Source organism: Oncorhynchus gorbuscha, linkage group LG08 (genome assembly GCF_021184085.1).
Source record: "Oncorhynchus gorbuscha isolate QuinsamMale2020 ecotype Even-year linkage group LG08, OgorEven_v1.0, whole genome shotgun sequence".
Lineage (NCBI taxonomy): Eukaryota > Metazoa > Chordata > Actinopteri > Salmoniformes > Salmonidae > Oncorhynchus > Oncorhynchus gorbuscha.
This window is the reverse complement of record NC_060180.1, coordinates 72,707,542-72,732,129: the sequence shown is the minus strand read 5'-3', so window position 1 is coordinate 72,732,129 and position 24,588 is coordinate 72,707,542. Positions and strand designations below refer to the sequence as shown.

At 41.6% G+C, this 24,588-nt stretch overlaps 2 protein-coding genes across 7 annotated transcripts; one reads left to right on the top strand and one right to left on the bottom strand.

The window, feature by feature from the left end:
- The first annotated feature begins 199 nt into the window (after positions 1-199).
- Positions 200-21,654, top strand: LOC124042171 (ras-related protein Ral-A-like). Of its 6 annotated transcripts, none has more exons than XM_046360562.1 (5): positions 200-322; positions 12,175-12,451; positions 12,909-13,117; positions 14,466-14,640; positions 18,515-21,654. In XM_046360562.1, the coding sequence occupies exons 2-5, from the start codon at positions 12,338-12,340 to the stop codon at positions 18,635-18,637; spliced, it is 621 nt and encodes a 206-aa protein (XP_046216518.1). In that variant the 5' UTR covers positions 200-322; positions 12,175-12,337; the 3' UTR covers positions 18,638-21,654. The 6 variants fall into 6 exon arrangements, with proteins under 6 accessions (XP_046216518.1, XP_046216519.1, XP_046216517.1 ...); XM_046360563.1 differs by lacking the exon at positions 200-322 and adding an exon at positions 455-563; XM_046360561.1 differs by lacking the exon at positions 200-322 and adding an exon at positions 679-811.
- A 45-nt stretch (positions 21,655-21,699) lies between these two features.
- Positions 21,700-24,380, bottom strand: LOC124042172 (M-phase specific PLK1 interacting protein). Its single transcript, XM_046360568.1, has 2 exons — positions 23,857-24,380; positions 21,700-23,402 (listed from the first exon to the last, which is right to left on the bottom strand). The coding sequence occupies exons 1-2, from the start codon at positions 24,232-24,234 to the stop codon at positions 23,205-23,207; spliced, it is 576 nt and encodes a 191-aa protein (XP_046216524.1). The 5' UTR covers positions 24,235-24,380; the 3' UTR covers positions 21,700-23,204.
- Positions 24,381-24,588: the final 208 nt, after the last annotated feature.

Below are 24,588 nucleotides of genomic sequence, written 5' to 3'. Positions count from 1 at the left end.
TAGTGTATATATAAATCATTGGTTGGGAGAGGCAAGAAGCTAGCATTAGTCTATTTTTCCCGGTTGTTTACAACAATATAGCCTAGAAAATATTTGTATAAACACTAGCTACATGCGATGTATACTGGCATCATCATATTTTGTGGAGCAACTTTGATGGTGAATGATTTTAGTGATGTTCGCAAACCATAGCCACACCCCTCGCCTACAGTCATCTAATTCCACGAAAAACACCTGTCTGCGTAGGAGCAAAGGATTATTATTATTATTTATTTTTTAGAAGCAATTTGGAAGAAATACCCGAATGATCATAGTCAATAAGGTGAACGGAGAAACAAACAAAAAAAGTTATAGGCCTATGTGATTTAGATTTATTGGCATTTTGATTTATTCGACATTTGTGGACAGCTTGAAAAACGCACACCTTCAGCATCACCGGCGGGGGCGAAATGTCTAAGCAAGCTTGATAAATAATGATGGACTGACAAGAGGTTTTTTCTTTCTTTCTTTCTTTCCTCTTTTCTTTTTTAATCAAAACTAACTTGGACGAGCCTTGAGAGCCGGTAAACATATATATTTACGTTGCAAACGTAGCATATCTCATAATACCTACTGATGCGTACAGTGTCGTCGTTTGACCTGATATTTTTTTTTTTTGCGACCAACTACTATAATCCAGTTAGTTACAGTAGCTAACTAACTTCGGCTAACGTCGGCTAACTTCGGCTAACTTCGGCGAACGTTGTTAGCTAACGTTGTTAGCCGAGCAGCAAGTGAGTTTGTTTACACGGTACACGACACCTTCATTCTGGTAAGCAGGTGCCTCGCTATAACTAACTAGTCAGCTAGCTACATAAAAGCAGTTTGTTTAAAATGTTTATACATTATGGCAAGCATAACACTCGGTGTATATTACTAGTTAACTACGGTAATAGCTAGCTAGCTATTCAAATGTAGCCAATGAATGGATGCTTTTATTAGCTGGCGATGTGGTCACCGACAACGGCATGAACAACTAGCCTATGGCTAGCTAGTAACTAGTAAGCAAATGCACTTGTCGATGGCTAATTTTCTAATTTATTTGCTGAAATTACGACACGGTGTAACATTGAGGCTTTAGCTTATTAAGGTCAGTAAACAACTTGTAATGTATTGATTTTCTAACCCATATTGTTAAATGCATGCACCAACAAACTGGTTGACAGGCTTGATTATCGGTTCAGTATTTAAATATTCATCTCCTAGACACGTCCGTCTCTTACACTGGGTAAACATACCAACCACACCCATTCCTATATATGCGCATAAGTTACACGATGCCAACTTGTTTACTAATGGCTGTTGATTTGACACTTGTTGTATGTGAAGCTCAGGACAAAGATGTGCGCTCTTCCTATGATTTAATTGTGATGGTAAGCGAAATGTCTCGCAAGTTGGGATCGAAGCTACTTGGTTATATGGAATCAGATTCACCTTTTTTTTTTTGTTCTCTGAAGATGCAGGTTTATAATGGATAAGGTGTTTGAAACGTGACTAGGTGCATGGAAATGAATGACTTCACATTTTGTCGTGAAAATGAGAACAGTGTATGCTGCACTACCTGGACTTGGTTTTATTTGGGAGCACCTGTGCCCCTAGGGAGAGTAACAAATCACCAATGTAATAATTGTTGTAATGATTTCTTCGCTGTCCAGGCAGCCTCTGTAGAATGCAAATATGTGGTAGAACAGAATGAAAGCAAAAAGAAGAGCTTGTTCACGAGATGAGCTTCAAAAGTAGCTAGGATTCATAAAGCCCGAATGTAGACTGCAGGAATCCCAAACAGATAGTATTTGACGAACACAATCATTTCCAACCTTGATTTTACTTGATTTAACCAGGCAATTCAGTTAAGAACAAATTCTTATTTAAATCAAATCAAATGTATTTATATAGCCCTTCGTACATCAGCTGATATCTCAAAGTGCTGTACAGAAACCTAGCCTAAAACCCCAAACAGCAAGCAATGCAGGTGTTTACAATTTACAATGACTGGCCTACCCCCTGCCAAACCCTAACCCAGACAACACTGGGCCAATTATGCGTCACCCTATGGGACTCCCAATCACAGCCGGATGTGATTCGAACCAGGGACTTTAGTGACGCCTCTTGGCACTGAGATACAGTGCCTTAGACCGCTGCACCACTCGGGAGCCCATTGGGATACAATTAATTTATGGCTTCCCGAAAAATAATTTAAAGCAGAGAAAAACCTATTTTCCGTCCGAGTATCAGGTAAAAGTAACCCCTATTGAACCCCTATCTTAGTAGGTACATTTGTTTTTCATCTCTAAAATTGTGCCAGCATTGAAAGCTTTTTTTTTAGGAGATACCGGGGACGTGCTTAAGATCATCAATAACTAGAGATGCGACACTGAAAGCAACTCGGTTACACTTGACATTCTACTCTATTATCCTGCATGACGCAGGCCTACGAGCGCTCTCTCAACACTAGACCGGAGGGTATCTTACCTTATTCTAATTCTTTATTCTGTCTCTCACTGAAAAGCCCTTGCATCAAATGCCTTCCAATATGCGGGCAGTTTCCACCAACAGACTCTGGGGACAAAGTGATGAGAGCTGCATTCACGCCTAACGATGCTAATTTATTTATGGGACGCAGAGGAGACTGTTTATTATGTCCACACACAAAAAAAATATATATGTATTTCCAGAATGGCAAGTTGAGAACAAGTTCTCATTTACAATTGTCAAATCCATTGTTTTTAAACACTGGAACATCCTCAAGTCTATACACACAATACCCCATAATGACAAAACAGGTAGACATTTTTGCAAATTTATATAAAAAAAAACATACCTTGTTTACATAAGTATTCAGACCCTTTGCTACGAGACTTGAAATTGAGCTCAGGTGCATCCTGTTTCTATTGATACTCCTTGAGATGTTTCTACAACTTGATTGGAGTCCACCTGTGGTAAATTAAATTGATTGGACATGATTTGGAAAGGCACACACCTGTCTATATAAGGTCCCACAGTTGACAGTGCATTTCAGCAAAAACCAAGCCATGAGGTCGAAGGAATTGTCCGTAGAGCTCAGAGACAGGATTGTGTCAAGGCACAGATCTGGGAAGGGCACCAAAAAATGTTTGCAACTTTGAAGGTCCCCAAGAACACAGTGGCCTCAATCATTCTTACATGGAATAATTTTGGAACCACCAAGCTGGCCACCTGGCCAAACTGAGCATTTGGGGGAGAAGGGCCTTGGTCAGGGAGGTGGAACAAGAACCCGATGGTCACTGACAAAGCTCCAGAGTTTTTCTGTGGAGATTGGAGAACCTTGCAGAAGGACAACCATCTCTGCAGCACTCCACCAATCAGGCCTTTATAGTAGTGGCCAGACAGAAGCCAATCCTCAGTAAAAAAAAAAAAAGAGAAAAAAGGCACATGACATCCCACTTGGAGTTTGCCAAAAGGCACCTAAAAGACTCTGACCACGAGGAACAAGATTCTCTGGTCTGATGAAACCAAGATTGAACTCTTTGGCCTGAATGCCAAGCGTCACATCTGGAGGAAACTTTGCACCATCCCTATGGTAAAGCATGGTGGTGGCAGCATCATGCTGTAGGGATGTTTTTCAGCAGCAGAGACTGGGAGACTAGTCAGGATCGAGGGAAAGATGAAAGGAGCAAAGTACAGAGTGATGCTTGATGAAAACCTGCTCCAGAGCAATGCTCTTTGTCATTATGGGGTATTGTGTGGAGATTTGGGGGGGGGGTACAATTTTTATCAATTTTGGAACAAGGCTGTAACGTAACAAAATCAAGGGGTCTGAATACTTTCCAAATGCGCTATATATTTTGACAACGCAACCAATACTAACTTTTTGTTTTACCACCCGAGAACAGGTAAAGAAAGCCAAAGCTTCATTAATTATAGCACCACAAATGGTATAAACGTGCTCAAATGCATCTGCTGGTCTGCTTATATTTGTCAAACTAAACAAGCATTGAAACTCCGCATCGCAAAACACAAGGCTGATATTAGTAATAAAAACATGGACAATGGTATTGCACCGCCACTGCAAATCACCTTGACCTCATTACCTTGGTGATTTTGAGTCTTGTGTCCAACGAAAATGGTATTTTTGCTCAGAACATTTTGGGGGCGATCATATAGATTCACCCGAAGGCAAAGTTTGGCCCACATACCACCTATTGGGCAACCCTGCTGTATGTTGATACCATGGATTGTCAGTCCTTGCGTTCCATAGCTCTATGAATTTGAGTGGTTACATCTCCCCAGCCCCATCCTTCAATCTTTGTTTTATTGTGCTTTATTGTTTCAAATGCCGATTGCCGTGTTTTTCATTGTGGTCCGATTCATTATGCATTCCAAAAAAATGATTAAATTTAGTAGCACATGTGTACTTTGTAATAAATTTTAAAAAAATGTCACCACAGAGCCCAGAACAGTCCTACATTGATACTGGGGCTATGAGATGGGACACAGGTTTTGAGGTGACAGGTATAGAGAAAGATTTAGTTTCAGAATACTTTTACAGAACATTTCATTTGTGGAGTCATAAGGCCTAGTAGTCTTCAAGGTAGTGTTTCACTTGTCTGTGTGAATTTGAGTTTATCACTGAACTGATTTCCAGCAGCATACCACCCTGCATCCCACTGCTGGCTGGCCTTTGAAGCTAAGCAGGGCCGGTCCTGGTCAGTCCCTGGATGGGAGACCAGATGCTGCTGGAAGTGTTGGAGGGTCAATAGGAGGCACTCTTTCCTCTGGACATTACTTTGTGCTGTCTTTCAAATGGGACATTAAAACAGGTGTCCTGACTCTGATCACTAAAGAATCCATGGCCCTCATACCATCATGGCCACCTAATCATCGCCAGCTTCCAATTGGCTCATTTATCCCTCCCCTGTAACTATTCCCCAGGTCATTGCTGTAAATGAGAATGTGTTCTCAGTCAACTAACACTTCAAAACTTGTTGGCTGTGTGGCCATTGTTTTGGGTGTTTTGGCCATGTGGGAAACAATTGGCCAGGGAGAGTCCTATTCCCAATATGGAAACTTAAATGGGACCCTATTCCTTATATACTGCAATACTTTTGACCAGAGCCCTATTCCCTACATAGTGCACTAGTTTTGACCAGAGCCCTATGGCACCCTATTCCGTATATAGTGCACTACTTTAGACCAGAGCCCTATGGGCTATGAGGGCACTATGTAGGGAATAGGGTGCCATTTGGGATTCGAAGATGGATAGTGTTTCTAACAGGATGTTTAGCCACTACACTATTTTCTAAAAACACAACCGCTAGCTAGCTACTTCCGGCAGTCATTCAAATAACAAAACAGAGGGGCATCTGGACTTTCCATCACACTGTTAACGATGCCCACAGAAGTACCTGCACAACCTTGAGGAATTATAAGAATGTCAGTCAGTACTTAGACGTGTTTTACAGTGAAGCTTGGAGGCCACAGCTGCCATTGACAGTGAAGCTTGGAGGCCATAGCTGCCATTGACAGTGAAGCTTGGAGGCCACAACTGCCATTGACAGTGAAGCTTGGAGGCCACAGCTGGCATTGACAGTGAAGCTTGGAAGCCACAGCTGGCATTGACAGTGAAGCTTGGAGGCCACAGCTGCCATTGACAGTGAAGCTTGGAGGCCACAGCTGCAATAAACATTTTTGGTCATTTAGCCTAGCAGACGCTATTATCCAGAGTGACTTATAGTTAAGATGAATGCACTAAAGATAGCTAGGTGAGACAACCACATCCCAGTCATAGTAAGTCAAATGTTCCTCAAAGTAGCCATCAGCAAAATAGGTGCTAGTAAGGGAAGGTGCTAGTGTTCAAGAAAGGCAGTTTTCTTTCTTTTGGCCTACAATTTATTAAACACACAATGGGAAAAAACATTGTCCGTGTTGGAATAGGTACCAGTACTTGCCTTCTGATTTGCATTCAATTCACTATTGTGTACGTGAAAATAAGAACGTTTTATATTATGTGAAATATAAAAATAAATCTAGTAATGCTTCAAATGCCAGAATTTATTTCGGCTTTTCGTCGAGTACGAATTTGCTGCATGCTACTGAGGAAGATATATTTTCAGACCCACTCGTGTTTGACGAGCTAATAAAATCAGATAAGGGGAGGTGCAAAATGAACGAATGAATCAACGCAATTGGATAACACTTTAGTATACGTGAGCCTAGTATGTTTTATTTATAACTGCATACGTTTACTAAACAGTACGTTCAAAATAGTACGTAGTACGATTAGTACAATATGTAGTTTTAGTAAGAGGGGGAAGGGAAGACTGAAAAAAATATATATTTATTCAACCTTTTATTTAACCAGGCAAGTTGTGTAAGAACAAATTCTGATTTACAATGACGGCCTACCCTGGCCAAACCCTAACGCCACTGGGCCAATTGTGCACCGCCCTATGGGACTCCCAATCACAGCCGGTTGTGATACAGCCTGGAATCGAACCAGGGTCTGTAGTGACACCTCTCTCGCACTGAGATGCAGTGCTTTAGACCGCTGCGCCACTCGGGGGCCTTCGCAAGGGCTGGGGAGTGGAGACACCACCCAATTTACATCACACAAACGTCATTGGCATACAGGTTACATAGGCAAATGACAGGCTGTCAGTTGGTTGAGCTTGTTTGCCATCTGGGTTTGGCAGTGTTGTTCAGACGGAGATACACTCACTGCCCTCAGGGTAAGGATGGGCGATATGGGCAAAAATAATTTACATTTTATTGTTGGCGGTATGAAGGTATTTTATGTTTCTGAATAATGAACGATTAGAATGACATTTTCTGAGTAATGCATGACTCTTGAATAGCAGAAAATTCATGTATTTTAATTTTAAATGGGCTTACTCCATTTTGATGGGTTTTATACTCAACCAAACTAGGACAAAACTGACAGTGAAGTAGAACATTTTAACATTGAATCAAAACTATCGCTATTGACTATTGTAAAAATCAATACAGGTATACACAATATATCGTGATCAAAGCAATACCTATTTCTCACCTCTCCGTTGTGAGGATTCAACTCGGTGCAGATCTAGGATCAGCTTCCCCAGTAAACCATTTAGTCTTAAACCATTAGTGTGGGGGGGGGGTTAATGGTAAACTGACCCAGGATCAGTGTGTAGGGACAACTTTAATGGCTGATGTATGAAGCTAATAAAGTGAGCTCTGATTTTCCAGCAGATAGCAAAGACAGAATACTACTTCCTCTTCCTTCTCCTAAACTGATCCTTGGGATCTCCCTCTGTACCCCTTGTGTTTCCACATACTTGCTAACTCTTGATTCAACTATTGCTATTCTATGGTGGGAGCTACCACAGATCCTGTCGTCCTACTTGACATTCCCCTCACTGCTGTATCGATGTCTATTACGGACATGGTGAGCAGATGACGTCACTGTCTAGGCTGTTCTCTTCATTTGATTAGCTATTAAAAAGGCATACCGGTGTGGTATGCATTGCCAATTGCGACACTCCCTTGCATATTTCGAGGGCCAGCTTTAAAAACTCTGGGAAATTCTAGAATTTTCATTGATGATGTTAGAGCTAGTGATTTGACACCCTAGTTCCACTCGGTCCAGTTCAAGAAATAGGCCTACCTCTCTAGTTTTTCACAGTTGATCCAATGGCCTTTTATCATTGTTTTGTAATAATGTTCAGGGTCATTTCATTTGGGCAAAATGTTTTGCAACAGAAAACGATCCGTTTCTTATAATGTACAGATAGCCCAATACTTTACAGTTTCGGGAATGTTTTCAGCCGTTTCGTACCGAACATGAATATGTAACTTTTTGTCCGACTTGTCCATATTCACATAGAAATGTAAGATATAGATCTGTCACTCATTGAAAGCAGGTCTAAGTAGCGGTAGAACTGATCTATTCACGTTATTTCTATGTTTCCCGATCTTAAGTTTTGGTTTTGCGTCTTACATCCGGTTTTGTACGCCAACTTCAGAACAGCTGAAAATACAATATTTTTGGTTGTGGAGAAATATATTTCACAGCAGTTTAACTGGTACAATTATTCTCTCTCTATACATGCCTTCGGAAAATATTCAGACCCCTTGACTTTTTCCACATTGTTACGTTACAGGCTTATTCTAAAATGGATTAAATAGTTTTTTTCCCATCATAAATCTACACACCCTATAATGACAAAGCAAAAACAGGTTGTAGAATGTTTGTTTCTACTCAGTACTTTGTTGAAGCACCTTTGGCAGCGATTACAGCTTTGAGTCTTCTTGGGTATGACGCACAGCTATTTTCAGGTCTCTCCAGAGATCGGGTTCAAGTCCGGGCTCTGGCTGGGCCACACAAGGACATTTAGAGACTTGTCTTGGCTGTGTGCTTAGGGTCGTTGTTCTGTTGGAAGGTGAACCTTTGCCCCAGTTTGAGGTCCTGAGCGCTCTGGAGCAGGTTTTCATCAAGGATCTCTCTATACTTTGCTCCGTTCAACTTTGCCTCGATCCTGACTAGTCTCCCAGTCCATGCCACTACTATACTTCACCGTAGGGATGGTGCCAGGTTTCCTCCAGACGTGACGCTTGGCATTCAGGCGAAATAGTTCAATCTTGGTTTCATCAGACCAGAGAATCTTGTTTCCCATGGTCTGAGAGTCTTGAGGTGTCTAAACTCCAAGCAGGCTGTCATGTGCCTTTTACTGAAGAGGGGCTATTGTCTGCCTATTCTACCATAAAGGCCTGATTGGTGTAGTGCTACAGTGACGGTTGTCCTTCTCGAAAGCTCACCCATGTCAACAGAGGAACTCTTGAGCTCTGTCAGAGTGACCATCGAGTTTTTGGTCACCTCCCTGACCAAGGCCCTTCTCCCCCAATTGCTCATTTGGTTCTAAACTTCTACCATTTAAGAATGATGGAGGCCACTGTGTTCTTGGGGACCTTCAAAGCTGCATAAATGTTTTGGTACCCTTCCCCAGATCGGTGCCTTGACACAATCCTGTCTCGGAGCTCTACGGACAAATCCTTCGACCTCATGGCTTGGTTTTTGTTCTGACATGTGGGACCTTTTATATAGACAGGTGTGTGTCTTTTCAAATCATGTCCAATCAATGGAATTTACCACAGGTGGACTCCAAGTTGTATAAACATCAAGGATGATCAATGGAAACAGGATGCACCTGAGATCAATGTGGAGTCTCATAGCAAAGGGTCTGAATACTTATGTAAATAATGTATATATATTGTTAATACATTAGCTAAAAAAATCCTAAAAACCTTTTTCCGCTTCGTCGTTATAGGGTGTAGATTACTGAGGATGTTTTATTTATTTAATCTAATTTAGAATAAGGCTGTAACGTAACAAATGTGAAATGTCAAGGGGTCTGAATACTTTCCACTGTACTTGCTTGTTTTAGCAACCATTTTAGCAACCAGGAAATGGCGGAACGATTTCTGTATAGTGCAGCTTAAAAAGACAGTTATGGCCTCGGTTGAGGTGACTAAACCCTTACCCAGGTTAGGAGGGTTTTTGATCAACCGATATCAGTATGCTTAAGTCTTTACTAGATATTGTATTGACTAGGATTATTAAAGGACTTATGTTGATCAATTGGCCATTGGCCCCACCACCAGAAACACAGCCTAGGGCTAGATAATGTGATGGCTGTCATTTCCACTGCCAGGGTATCAATCAGCCCATTGTCATACTTATCGTGTACTTTAGATTCTAATGTGGGCCTTTTGTCCTAAATGTGAGCCTCCGAACGTGGACCCATCACCCACATGGGTGATGTCATGGCATCTGTTATGCCAGTCCCCAGGCTGGACCACCCTGTCATGGTCTGCTGCCGTCAACAGTGACCTGATACTACAAGCTACTACTATACCATACTACACTATACTATATTAGCCTAGCCTAAATCGCTTGTACTGTATTGTTAGAAGGTGCCGCTAAACCCTCAAGCGTTAAAACATTCCCCAGGGTCTCGTTGCCGATGAGTACTTGTCGCAGTTGGGAGGCCGTTTCCTTCTCTTGCCTGAACAAAAGCGGTACCTGCTGCGTGCCCGACCCGGTAGCGATGAATCTACCGTTTTCTACTTGTAGAATCACAATGATCGTCATTGGCCAACCACTTGACTTAGCCAATCGGAGAGCACAAACTCCCCACATGTGGGAGTCAACAGGGGTGACAAGAGACAGAGGGCATTTTCTCCGTACACCCACGGTTAAATGTCACGAGACAGTCACACGTCATAGACAATATAGGTTATGGGATCATAGCTAGCAATTCACACGACACTAAATATGACGGCCTCTCCATTGATAAGTATTGGGGCTCCCGATTGGCACAGCGGTCTAAGGCACTGCGTCTCAGTGCTAGACAAGTCACTACAGACCCTGGTTCGATTCCAGGCTGTACCCCAACCGGCCATGATTGGGAGTACCATAGGGCGGCGCACAATTGGTCCAGCGTCATCCGGGTTAGGGATTGGCCGGGGTAGGCAATTATTGTAAATAAGTATTTGTTCTTAACTTACTTGCCTAGTTAAACAAATAAAGACTTGCTTCGAGCTTGCTAACCACTGTAGCTAGTATTGACATTATAAAAGAAAACTCCAGTCTGAACCTAAGACTAAAACATGTAGAAATAAAGAACCTATATTTAAAAAATAAATAAAAACTATTTTTCTACAATCACAATATTTTAATTAATTATTAGCAGATTAGGTTTATTTTGTGGTCTTAACATTCAATAATATGGACAAAATTTAATGATTGACAATGAAAAAGGTGGGAACTGTTCCCTTGTCATATAATTGGAACATTTTAACATCAATATATAGAATTACAAACATTTTTCCAAATTGCGACGAGAATATTGGACCGCGACAGACAACCTGGTTCAATTTGAGTCCCGAGGCAAAACCAGTTGAGAATCACTGGCCTAGGGCCTGTATATGTTCAAAAAAAAAAGGAACAGTAAACTCTGAAATAGCGAAGGATTTCTTGTTAAACATCCCCCCCCTAAAACTACACTTCTGACTCATGTGAAATTCAATGAGGAATGACCAGCTGCTGAGACAAAAGGGGGTGTTGTTGTGCTCTCTCCCGCCTACTCGCTGGCTTTAGAAAAGAGTGATTGTGTCCTGATGTAGCACTTAAACAGTGTTTGCTTAAAACAAACCCAACAACTGCATATAAAACAATGCCAACCCTTTAAGCCTATCAATGGCTAGGAGATCTGGTTTGGCCTCAGGACACATTGACCGGTTTTTGGAGGCAGAGGACCTTGCAGCTGCTTGTTTTGTTGTTGTAAAAAGAGGCTCGTAGTTATTTACAACATCTTTTGTGACAGATCCTCAAATGAAATAGGGCTTATCGTCCCTTTTTTTTAAACATTTTTTTGTTACAGGTAGGCCTAGACTTCACAAGACAATACTTTTCCTACCTTGAACTGAGCAACCATCAACCGTCTGATTTAGAATGTGTGGCCGTGTAAAAAAGGTGTTCAACATGGACTAAATGCTACGTCATTGTTAAGAGTAGCATCTTAAAATGCTAGATGGACATGAATGAAACACTGGGTGAATTATCAACATGGACTAAATGCTACGTCATTGTTAAGAGTAGCATCTTAAAATGCTAGATGGACATGAATGAAACACTGGGTGAATTATCAACATGGACTAAATGCTACGTCATTGTTAAGAGTAGCATCTTAAAATGCTAGATGGACATGAATGAAACACTGGGTGAATTATCAACATGGACTAAATGCTACGTCATTGTTAAGAGTAGCATCTTAAAATGCTAGATGGACATGAATGAAACACTGGGTGAATTATCAACATGGACTAAATGCTATCATTGTTAAAAGCATCTTAAAATGCTAGATGGACATGAATGGAACACTGGGTGAATTATCAACATGGACTAAATGCTACGTCATTGTTAAGAGTAGCATCTTAAAATGCTAGATGGACATGAATGGAACACTGGGTGAATTAAACTTTTGTTTTCAAAGTTCAGGTAATCTAAATGTATCTTGGCCTACTGCATGTCTGGGGATTTGTTTTATATGATGGAGAGTTTTAAAGCATGAGATTACAACTTTGAACAGTGACATTATTTCATTTTCTTCTTCACAGGGACTGTTGGATCACCCTTAACGCTGAGACATTACCACCCTCTCCCGATTCCCTGACTTTCAAACCAACCCGTTGCCTCGGTTCCGTCTCCCCTCTCCCCCTCCTCCTCCTCCTCTCCCTCTCTTCTTTCCCTCCCTGTGAGTGAGTCTGTGTGTGAGCGGTCATGACGACCAACAAGCCCAAGGGGCAGAACTCTCTGGCCCTCCACAAGGTGATCATGGTGGGGAGCGGAGGAGTGGGCAAGTCGGCCCTCACCTTACAGTTCATGTATGACGAGGTGAGCCACTGATGTCATCAACGGTCTTCACACACCTGTTACAATAATCTTCGTGTTGTTTTCTTCCTTCCTTGAAATAAAATCATTGCTCTGACACGACATAACCAGTGACATCAATGCAGTGGAAAGCTTGCATACACCAAGCCAGTCAGATCAGTGATTACTTCAAGGAAAGAAGAATGCTTTTTAATGTTTTTTTTTTAGAATATTCAAAACGGGGCCAACATGTCCATGAAAATGGACACTGATATCAGTTGTGGAAACTCCCCCCTAAGGCCCCATTGTCCACTCTCAAAAGGACTTTTCTCTTCCTCAATTCTGCCCGGTGATGGTCTGCTTGGGCCAAAATTACATTGTGGTTTAATCTTCAAAACATTTTGTTATAACGTAAACCTGGACTTCTAAAGAAACTCTTCCTCAATATGCCCCATCTTTTTCTCCTACTTCTCTCCATCAGTTTGTGGAGGACTACGAGCCCACCAAGGCGGACAGCTACAGGAAGAAGGTGGTGTTGGACGGAGAGGAGGTGCAGATCGACATCTTGGACACAGCGGGCCAGGAGGACTATGCCGCCATCCGAGACAACTACTTCCGCAGCGGCGAGGGCTTCCTCTGCGTCTTCTCCATCACCGAGGCCGAGTCGTTCGCCGCCACCGTTGACTTCAGGTAATAAGGGTGGGCTTTGAAGTGAAAAGGAGAGACCGGGTTTTGGGGTTCAGGAATTAGTTCCATGCGCTCTCCAGAGATCTATAGGATGACATGACCTCCCTCTTCCCTCTCCAGAGATCTATAGGATGACATGACGTCCCTGTTCCCTCTCCAGAGATCTATAGGATGACATGACCTCCCTCTTTCCTCTCCAGAGATCTATAGGATGACATGACCTCCCTCTTTCCTCTCCAGAGATCTATAGGATGACATGACCTCCCTCTTTCCTCTCCAGAGATCTATAGGATGACATGACCTCCCTCTTTCCTCTCCAGAGATCTATAGGATGACATGACCTCCCTCTTTCCTCTCCAGAGATCTATAGGATGACATGACCTCCCTCTTTCCTCTCCAGAGATCTATAGGATGACATGACCTCCCTCTTTCCTCTCCAGAGATCTATAGGATGACATGACCTCCCTCTTTCCTCTCCAGAGATCTATAGGATGACATGACCTCCCTCTTTCCTCTCCAGAGATCTATAGGATGACATGACCTCCCTCTTTCCTCTCCAGAGATCTATAGGATGACATGACCTCCCTCTTTCCTCTCCAGAGATCTATAGGATGACATGACCTCCCTCTTTCCTCTCCAGAGATCTATAGGATGACATGACCTCCCTCTTCCCTCTCCAGAGATCTATAGGATGACATGACCTCCCTCTTTCCTCTCCAGAGATCTATAGGATGACATGACCTCCCTCTTTCCTCTCCAGAGATCTATAGATGACATGACCTCCTCTTTCCTCTCCAGAGATCTATAGGATGACATGACCTCCCTCTTTCCTCTCCAGAGATCTATAGGATGACATGACCTCCCTCTTCCCTCTCCAGAGATCTATAGGATGACATGACCTCCCTCTTTCCTCTCCAGAGATCTATAGAATGATATGACCCCTCTCACCCAGAGATCTATAGGATGACATGACCTCCCTCTTTCCTCTCCAGAGATCTATAGGATGACATGACCCCTCTCCTCTCCAGAGATCTATAGGATGATATGACCCCTCTCCTCTCCAGAGATCTATAGAATGATATGACCCCTCTCCTCTCCAGAGATCTATAGGATGACATGACCCCTCTCCTCTCCAGAGATCTATAGGATGATATGACCCCTCTCCTCCAGAGATCTATAGATGATATGACCCCTCTCCTCTCCAGAGATCTATAGAATGATATGACCCCTCTCATCCAGAGATCTATAGAATGATATGACCCCTCTCCTCTCCAGAGATCTATAGAATGATATGACCCCTCTCCTCTCCAGAGATCTATAGGATGATATGACCTCCCTCTTTCCTCTCCAGAGAACAAATCCTGCGAGTGAAGGAGGATGAGAATGTTCCTTTCCTCCTGGTGGGTAATAAGTCAGACCTGGAGGAGCGGAGGCAGGTGAGCGGCGAGGAGGCCAAGGCCCGGGCCGAGCAGTGGGGCGTCAGCTACGTGGAGACCTCCGCCAAGACCCGTGCAAATGTTGACAAGGTGATGGGGCTTTTATTTATTTATTTATTTATTTTGACATACAAGTGGGGTTGTGAAATTGTTAGATGACTTGTTAGATATTACTGCACGGTTGGAACTAGAAGCACAAGCATTTCGCGACACTGGCATTAACATTTGCTAACCATGTGTGTATGTGACCAATAAAATTGTATTTTATTTGGTTTCCCAGGCACAAAGCCTATTCCAGGCCAAAAAAGCCCCTTCATTCCAGGCCAAAAAAGCCCCTTCATTCCAGGCCAAAAAAGCCCCTTCATTCCAGGCCAAAAAAACCCCTTCATTCCAGGCCAAAAAAGCCCCTTCATTCCAGGCCAAAAAAAGCCCCTTCATTCCAGGCCAAAAAAAGCCCTTCATTCCAGGCCAAAAAAGCCCTTTCATTCCAGGCCAAAAAAGCCCCTTCATTCCAGGCCAAAAAAGCCCCTTCATTCCAGGACTTGGCCTAATGGTTTTTCTATTTAATTGACCGATTATGCACTCCCAGACCTCTACACATTCATACTGCCTCCACACACACGCTGCTGCTACTCTGTTTATCATATATTATGATGCCTAGTCACCTTACCCCTACATATCTACCTCCATCAATCCAGTAACCCTGCACATTGTTAATATGGTACTGGAACTGACCCTGTATATAGTATGGTATTAACTGACCCTGTATATAGTATGGTACTAACTGACCCTGTATATAGTATGGTACTAACTGACCCTGTATATAGTGTGGTATTAACAGACCCTGTATATAGTGTGGTATTAACTGACCCTGTATATAGTATGGTATTAACTGACCCTGTATATAGTATGGTACTAACTGACCCTGTATATAGTGTGGTATTAACTGACCCTGTATATAGTGTGGTATTAACTGACCCTGTATATAGTATGGTATTAACTGACCCTGTATATAGTGTGGTATTAACTGACCCTGTATATAGTGTGGTATTAACTGACCCTGTATATAGTGTGGTATTAACTGACCCTGTATATAGTATGGTATTAACTGACCCTGTATATAGTGTGGTATTAACTGACCCTGTATATAGTGTGGTATTAACTGACCCTGTATATAGTATGGTATTAACTGACCCTGTATATAGTGTGGTATTTAACTGACCATGTATATAGTGTGGTATTAACTGACCCTGTACCCTGTATATAGTATGGTATTAACTGACCCTGTATATAGTATGGTATTAACTGACCCTGTATATAGTATTAACTGACCCTGTATATAGTATGGTACTAACTGACCCTGTATATAGTATGGTATTAACTGACTCTGTATATAGTGTGGTATTAACTGACCCTGTATATAGTATGGTACTAACTGACCCTGTATATAGTGTGGTATTAACTGACCCTGTATATAGTGTGGTATTAACTGACTCTGTATATAGTGTGGTATTAACTGACCCTGTATATAGTATGGTATTAACTGACCCTGTATATAGTATGGTACTAACTGACCCTGTATATAGTGTGGTATTAACTGACCCTGTATATAGTGTGGTATTAACTGACCCTGTATATAGTATGGTATTAACTGACCCTGTATATAGTATGGTATTAACTGACCCTGTATATAGTGTGGTATTAACTGACCCTGTATATAGTGTGGTATTAACTGACCCTGTATATAGTATGGTACTAACTGACCCTGTATATAGTATGGTATTAACTGACCCTGTATGGTATTAACTGACCCTGTATATAGTGTGGTATTAACCTGACCCTGTATATAGTATGGTATTAACTGACCCTGTATATAGTATTAACTGACCCTGTATATAGTATGGTACTAACTGACCCTGTATATAGTATGGTACTAACTGACCCTGTATATAGTATGGTATTAACTGACCCTGTATATAGTATGGTATTAACTGACTCTGTATATAGTGTGGTATTAACTGACCCTGTATATAGTATGGTACTAACTGACCCTGTATATAGTATGGTACTAACTGACCCTGTATATAGTGTGGTATTAACTGACCCTGTATATAGTGTGGTATTAACTGACTCTGTATATAGTGTGGTATTAACTGACCCTGTATATAGTGTGGTATTAACTGACCCTGTATATAGTGTGGTATTAACTGACCCTGTATATAGTGTGGTATTAACTGACCCTGTATATAGTGTGGTATTAACTGACCCTGTATATAGTGTGGTATTAACTGACCCTGTATATAGTGTGGTATTAACTGACCCTGTATATAGTGTGGTATTAACTGACCCTGTATATAGTGTGGTATTAACTGACCCTGTATATAGTGTGGTATTAACTGACCCTGTATATAGTGTGGTATTAACTGACCCTGTATATAGTATGGTATTAACTGACCCTGTATATAGTGTGGTATTAACTGACCCTGTATATAGTATGGTATTAACTGACCCTGTATATAGTGTGGTATTAACTGACCCTGTATATAGTATGGTATTTACTGACCCTGTATATAGTGTGGTATTTAACTGACCATGTATATAGTGTGGTATTAACTGACCCTGTATATAGTATGGTATTAACTGACCCTGTATATAGTATGGTATTAACTGACCCTGTATATAGTATGGTATTAACTGACCCTGTATATAGTATGGTATTAACTGACCCTGTATATAGTATGATATTAACTGACTGACCCTGTATATAGTATGGTATTAACTGACCCTGTATATAGTGTGGTATTAACTGACCCTGTATATAGTATGATATTAACAGACTGACCCTGTATATAGTGTGGTATTAACTGACCCTGTATATAGTATGGTATTTAACCGACCCTGTATATAGTATTTTATTAACCGACCCTGTATATAGTATGGTATTTACTGACCCTGTATATAGTGTGGTATTTAACTGACCATGTATATAGTATGGTATTTAACTGACCATGTATATAGTATGGTATTAACTGACCCTGTATATAGTATGGTACTAACATGACCCTGTATATAGTATGGTATTAACTGACCCTGTATATAGTATAGTATTAACTGACCCTGTATATAGTATGGTATTAACTGACCCTGTATATAGTATGGTATTAACTGACCCTGTATATAGTATGGTATTAACTGACCCTGTATATAGTGTAATTACTCTAGTGTTCCTGTTTTACTTTAAAGTACTCCTGATATTACTGCATTGTAGGGAAATAGCTTGCAAGAGGCATTTCACTGTACTTGTGCACATGACCAAAAAAAAAACAAGTAACTGCTATTGAGTTGCAGGCTTACAGACAAATACAAGATCCTCAATAGAACACCTACCTGACCCTCTCCACCTAAATGGCCACGCGGATAGTCTAGTGGCCCGTGATCACCTGTATGTGTGGATACGTTGTTGGATCACACCAGCTAACAGTGGGGTGTGGTTTGATTGACTCATGACTGTTCCTAGCAATGTATTCCAACGACCGTGAGACAGACCTGTAATAGGTCAATGGTTTAATTTAATTGACGGGATAATGACAGCAATCCATGCTTTGGTTTCAGTTTCGTAACGTTAGCATTTGAAAACAGTACGGGGGGGTATGGATTGCTGTCAAACCTTGTCCTTAGACTGCTTACTGTGTAGGAAACCCTGGTTCATTTGGCCATAACAATTGTTTGTCATATGTGGTGGGTGAGGTCATATAAATGAGTATAGCAGGGAGGCAAACTACCAAAGAAATGTTAATGCTGTCTATTATAAACTTCTGCACGGAAAGGATTTTACAGCATCATAACTAGGCCTGTTTTTTGTATCTGTTCATGAAGCTATGTTCAGTATTTGGCGACCCCCCCCCCCCCCCAGCAGAGAAAAATAAAAAATAATCAGTGACCAAGAAAATTCTCTTCCTTGCAGGTATTTTTTGACCTGATGCGTGAGATCAGAGCCAGAAAAATGGAGGATGGCAAAGAGAAGAACGGAAAGAAGAAGAGGAAGAGCCTGGCCAAGAGAATCAGAGAGCGATGCTGTATTTTATAGTTCATCGGCCTCCTTCCTTCCCGAGCCCTCTCCACCTTGCCCATTCCTCTGGGTCGTGTTCATTTGGTACCAAATGGAACAAAATGGACTGAAACAGGGAGGGACTACCTGGACTTGTCTAATAACAATTGCTCATTTTAGCTTTCTGTTGCAAGAAGTTAAAATATCTGTTGCGTTCTGTAATGAACATTACCCAGGTTTCCCTCTCAGAAGCCATGGCCAAGGGAGAGAAAATCCTGTCTTTATTTATTTAATATTATTATTATTTTTAAAAGGTGAGTTCACTAAAGGGGAGTTTGTCGTCCAATTATAGTAAACACTAAAATGGTAAGACTACAACAGAAACCAAAAAAGGAATTTGAGGCCACAAAAGACAATACTTTATCCCAAGAACAGTAATGACCCCTCTTAATTATCGTTCTGAGAGAAAACGTAAAACGAGGTGGTAGAGGTCTGGTGTCGCAGTCACAAACAAAAGATGCTATCGGAACGCTCACGCAATGTTTGCAGTGTGATAGTAAATCACTATAGTCCCTTTCGTATGGCTCAGTTGGTAGAGCGTGGCGCTTATTACGCCAGTGTAGTGGGTTCGATTTGTTCCGGGACCACCCGTACGCACGCATGACCAAGTCACTATGAATAAAAGCGTATGCTGAAAAAGGGCACATTTATTATATCTCATGGCTAATTTCAAATGCTGCTACATTCAATGTCACTCCGGGAAACTCCACTTCACACAGAATAGACATGAAACCTAAGGGTGTTTAATTGAAAGATATTGAATGGGATCCCACAGTCAAACGTAAAACTCTCTTGCACTGGAATGTCTCTCTGCCATCTGGTTAGTCTGCTGTGAAATGTGACACTTTGGATCGTGCTATACAGGCCAATGGTTGAGGAAATTATACTATACAGGCCAATGGTTGAGGGGCTTATACTATACAGGCCAATGGTTGAGGGGCTTATACTATACAGGCCAATGGTTGAGGGGCTTATACTATACAGGCCAATGGTTGAGGGGATTGTACTATACAGGCCAGTGGTTGAGGGGATTATACTATACAGGCCAGTGGTTGAGGGGATTGTACTAAATATTGCACAATAGTCTGCTTTCCTGGCCATGTGAATCCTTAGCCACTAAAAATTGTTTTTCAGTTCACACTGAACCTGCTTTATTGTCCAGCACTAGGCTTAATCGGTGTCTGGGAAACCAGGCCGATATAGTCGCCTTCATTTAAGAGGATAGTCTTTTGGTGACCATAGTTACGTTAATATGCAAAGGAGTAATGCTTGTAATCTAAACCAGAGGTTGTTTTTAGAAAATTGTCAGTGTCTCGTTTTATCTTTCAGCCTGGCCTAGGTAATCAAGACTGAAAATAGAAAGGAGGAATTTCCAATGACTCCCTCATAAATTAACAGGTGATAAAAAATTAGGCCTGTAAGCACAAATCGGTGTCCTGGAAAATGGTTATGACTGGCTACTTCAGCACATTACCATTTTAAGACACCAGTACATTCTGTAACGGCCGAGTCCATATTCCACTTGTTTAGATCCTGCTATGAAATGTCAGGAGGAATGTGCAGGCCCCTCCATATAACATAAAATGGGAATCATTCCATGAAGTGCCGTTTCTATCCCGTGGATCATGGACTTAACGCTCAACCCCGGCCCCTTAAAAGATATGTCCAATTTCATTTAGATGGATCATCATACACCTTTATCAGAGTATTCCATAACACAACTATCCGTGTGTAGAACACACAATTGGAAAATGTAATTTAGGTTTCTATCCCGAGGCACATCTGTATCCCCTTTAACTATAGGCAGGGTAGCCTAGTGGTTAAGAGCGTTGGACTAGTAACCGGAAGGTTGCATGTTCAAACACTCGAGCTGACAAGGTACAAATCTGCCGTCCTGCCCCTGAACAGGCAGTTAACCCACTGTTCCCAGGGCCGTCATTGAAAATAAGAATTTGTTCTCAACTGACTTGCCTAGTTAAGGTAAAATAAAACATAACTTATATCACAGAGGTCCTCTGTATAGTCTGATAAATAACCTTGTTTTGTTCTTCTGGTTTTTTCTGCCGTTTGTGCACAACCCCCCCCCCCCCCCCTCACAGAGTTCTGTGATGACAAAACTGAACGTACTATGCAGACGCCTTAAGGCATTGGGATTTTCTCACAACCAAAAAACCTTACCGCTAGACAAATGTCTTATCGTGCCATTGAGAGTCAAGGCAAGGCTATACAGACCACTAACCCCAACTGATTGTTCCATGTACTCATTTACAATATATATACACACTTAAGTAGTTAACATAGACCCTTTTCATTTCAAAATAGGCTACTTTTGATATTTGAAGACAGTTAACACGGGACAATGCATTTCAGATGGCGTGAACATCCCTAGTTGAGAACGTTAACTGTGCTGCGGTGTCATTGATGGGTGTTACTCCAGTCCTTGGATGGAATGTACCAGTGAACTTAAGGAGACTCACTGAATGGGAAACTATTGCACCAATGGCCAATTATGCTAAAGGCTCCATCTTGTTTGAAAATTTGAGAACTGACAACTTTATTAAATATATATATTTTTTAAATTAAGTTAGAAGTCACACACCGCAAATATCTTACACCATCTCCTCCGATGTAACATAGGTTCTGGTCCAGTACGTTTCTTTCTTTTACCAAGACAATTATTGTAACCTGGGTCTCGTTCATTAGGCACCAAATGGAATGAAACTGGGAGGAACCTTGAACTTCTCAAATAAGAAAGACCCGTTTCTCGTTGAAAAACACTTTTCCACCGTGTGCCCTAATGAACACGCCCCTTGGTATCCCATGCTATTGTTCTGTTTGTATGAGGCTTGATATCCAGGAGCAATGATACTATCATTAAGTCTGTGTCCGCTGCCCTTATGCTGGCAGCAGAGGTCCTTTCAACTCATAACATGTGGAATAGTGTAAATTGACTGGAAAATTAAGGAAAGGGGAAATTAAATAACTTACAATGTCAATGTTTCGTCTTTTTTCTTGGGACAACCTTACAAGATGAACAGCTATAAAAGTTAAAGCAATCTTTAATAGAAATTTCAAACCAGAGTAAACTACATTTTCACATGTGAGTGTATATACATAGACAAATGTATGTAGTACTGTTGCATAAGGGACAAGCACCATGTCAATTTGTAAAATCATATATCGAGACTTAAAAGTTAACAGATTACATAAGGAAGCCACTCATGCATTTACATAATCGAGTAGGCCTAAGTCTTTGGCCAATCATAAGAAAGTAATAAATGGATCAGGTTTATCTAACGCTTTACTACCAACCAATCACCTCGCACACCTGGGTGATGCACAGCCACCAACGCTCACCACCCATCAGGTGAGGAGTGATATGCCAATTAGAAATGAGGGGAAGGGGGGTGATTAGGTGGCCTTGATGGAAATGGGGCTAGGTTGGGAATTTAGCCAGGACACCAGGGTTAACACCTCATGACCAGAGAGTCAGGACAACCATTTAACATCCCAATTCAAAAGACTGCACCCTACACAGGGCAAGGGTGATACGCTGCGGGCAAGTCAAACTAATCACAACTGTTTTTTTTTAACCATTTTTGAATTTACTACAAACAATTACACCAAACTTCCAAATGATATTTCTCGACAGTAAGAAAACACATATCCGTTAGAATACATATTTACACATGTAGAAACCTGAGGCAGTGACAAGTCACTGGTTTATATTGCCCATCTTGAAATACCAGTAAAATACATTTCACATGTAATATAGGCCTAGAACAAATGGGAGGTTTATACAGTCCATCATAACAGGCTAGACCCGACTAATCAATCAGTTCTTCCAACGCAATGCTAACCTGTGGAGATCAGGGCCCGTATCCACAAAAACATCAGAGTAGGAGTGCTGATCTAGGATCTGTCCACGTAATCTGATTCACTATGGTTTGTATTTTATTTTTTAAAAGGCAACACTGATTGTAGAGCAGCATTCCTACTGGGATATGCTTTGTGCATACAGACCTCGAGATTCACAGCTGTACTTCTGAGGGGTAAAAGTAAATAAAAAGGTCCCCTTACTAATCAACACTTTATACTGACAATGTTAAAAACGGGAAACGTATGATTAAAAAGGTACACACAGACATACCATGTATGGTATTAAACTAGCCTGCAAAATGGATAAAACAAAAAAATTCACGAAAGAATTTTTCAAATATAATTGATTCCCTGTGTTTGGTTTTTAGTATGCTGCCATTTGCCCTGAAATTGAGAATGTCCCACGATCAGGTTTAAAAAGTAAAGGTGTGATCACAAGGTGTGCTGGAAAAGAGCTTCAGATAGTGGACAGTGTGTGTCCGCTAACAATTGCTGGTGAATCCTCTGACATCTTCAAAGACTGCTGTACTATAGAAGTCTGTGTTATAGGCAACTTTACCACACTTCAATGGTTTTTGGTAATAGTCCGAAACAAAAGAAAAGGACAGGGCAAATATGAAAACGGAAAGGTTTGAGGCCTCATCTGCATGGTTTGAAGGGGAAAGTCCTAGTTGAAATATCTCCCTGGCCTGCCTGTATGTGTGGTTTGCTGTTGGGAGCTGGTTGTGTTCGTGACCGGCACTGGCTGTAGGCTAGCCCATGGGTCCTGCAGCATAGAAGCGTTGTAAAACTTCTCCACACCACCTTGTGCCCCCTGGCCTCTGCCACCACGCGGCCCAAACGGAGTGGAATGCCGAGGGGAACCCTTCAGGGGGAAAGAACCATCACGTTATGAGACATCGAAACTAAACCAATTAGATTACCTAAATAACATTATGGGGGCGTCGGGAGGTCAATTACAGACACCTGTGAGAAGCGCCGTGGAATCGAAACTAAAAATAAATAAATGAGACAAACGCCAAAACATACTATCTACTCAAATCATACTGATGGTAAAAATGGCGTTTTGTCGTCTTCTACTCATGAATCATTAAGGTTATCGTTGGACAGACAAATATTTGTTATATAAAATGTGTAACGTTAATTACACAGTGCCTGCGTCAATTCGGAGGCGTCGGAGTGGGAAATAGCAGGTGAAACAAAACCGCATCTACGACTACACAGACCAGAGGCGCTAAAATAAATGTCAATTTATAACAAAAAGGGTTACTTAGTCACCAAGTGTAAGCAACAACAACAAAATAACATGCAATAGTTACCTGATAACCCATATGTTGTCCAGGACTTTGTGAATGATATGGAGAATTTCTGTAAGAAGCGCCATGAGGACTCGGATTCTGTCTACGCGGTGTATACGCTGGAGACGAGCCGTTGTTAAATCTTCCTTTACCCCCACTTCCACTGTGATAATCCCGACTACCGTTACCACTAAAGTCTCTTGGAGGAGTATTTGGAGAAGCACTATCAAACTGGCCAAATCTAGGCGGTCCAAAAGACGGAGGGGGACCACCACGAAATCCCCACGGTGGAGACGGATTCATTCCCACCGCGCTGTTGTCGAATCCTGTCGGGCTTCTGAAACCACCTCGCGATCCCATTCCGCCCGGACCGGGTTGTCTGAAATCCGGTCTGTGCATCTCCAAAAATCTAAACCTGAGCTATTTCTAAGAGGAAAAAAAACAATCTTTGCTCTCTTGGAAGCAAATGACAAATGTATGTTTTCAAACCTCTGTTTACGCGTTTAGAAAACCGGAACAGGAAATACTATAAACAGGAAGAAGGGAAAACGTATCCTTCTCCGTCGTTGGCGTTTTAAACAATATCAACATTTAGTTGTGTTCTGCCACCTTCAGGTGGAAAGGGATCAACAGCAAGCAACCAAAGCGAGTAAAGGTCATCAAGCTATTATTTCGTTCGTTAAAAACATTGTCAGTCAAACCATGGAGCATTTAGCTATTTGATTTGGAATTTTAGGAGCCCTTTAGGCATAT

What these genes read in the sequence shown, in the direction of transcription:
- LOC124042171 (XM_046360562.1), top strand. Translation starts at nt 12,338, where the DNA reads ATGACGACCAACAAGCCCAAGGGGCAGAACTCTCTGGCCCTCCACAAG. An exon ending in TACAGTTCATGTATGACGAG is followed by an intron (nt 12,452 to 12,908) that starts GTGAGCCACTGA and finishes TCTCTCCATCAG; the next exon opens with TTTGTGGAGGACTACGAGCC. An exon ending in GCCGCCACCGTTGACTTCAG is followed by an intron (nt 13,118 to 14,465) that starts GTAATAAGGGTG and finishes TTTCCTCTCCAG; the next exon opens with AGAACAAATCCTGCGAGTGA.
- LOC124042172 (XM_046360568.1), bottom strand. Translation starts at nt 24,234, where the DNA reads ATGCACAGACCGGATTTCAGACAACCCGGTCCGGGCGGAATGGGATCG. An exon ending in GACAACATATGGGTTATCAG is followed by an intron (nt 23,403 to 23,856) that starts GTAACTATTGCA and finishes TTCCCCCTGAAG; the next exon opens with GGTTCCCCTCGGCATTCCAC.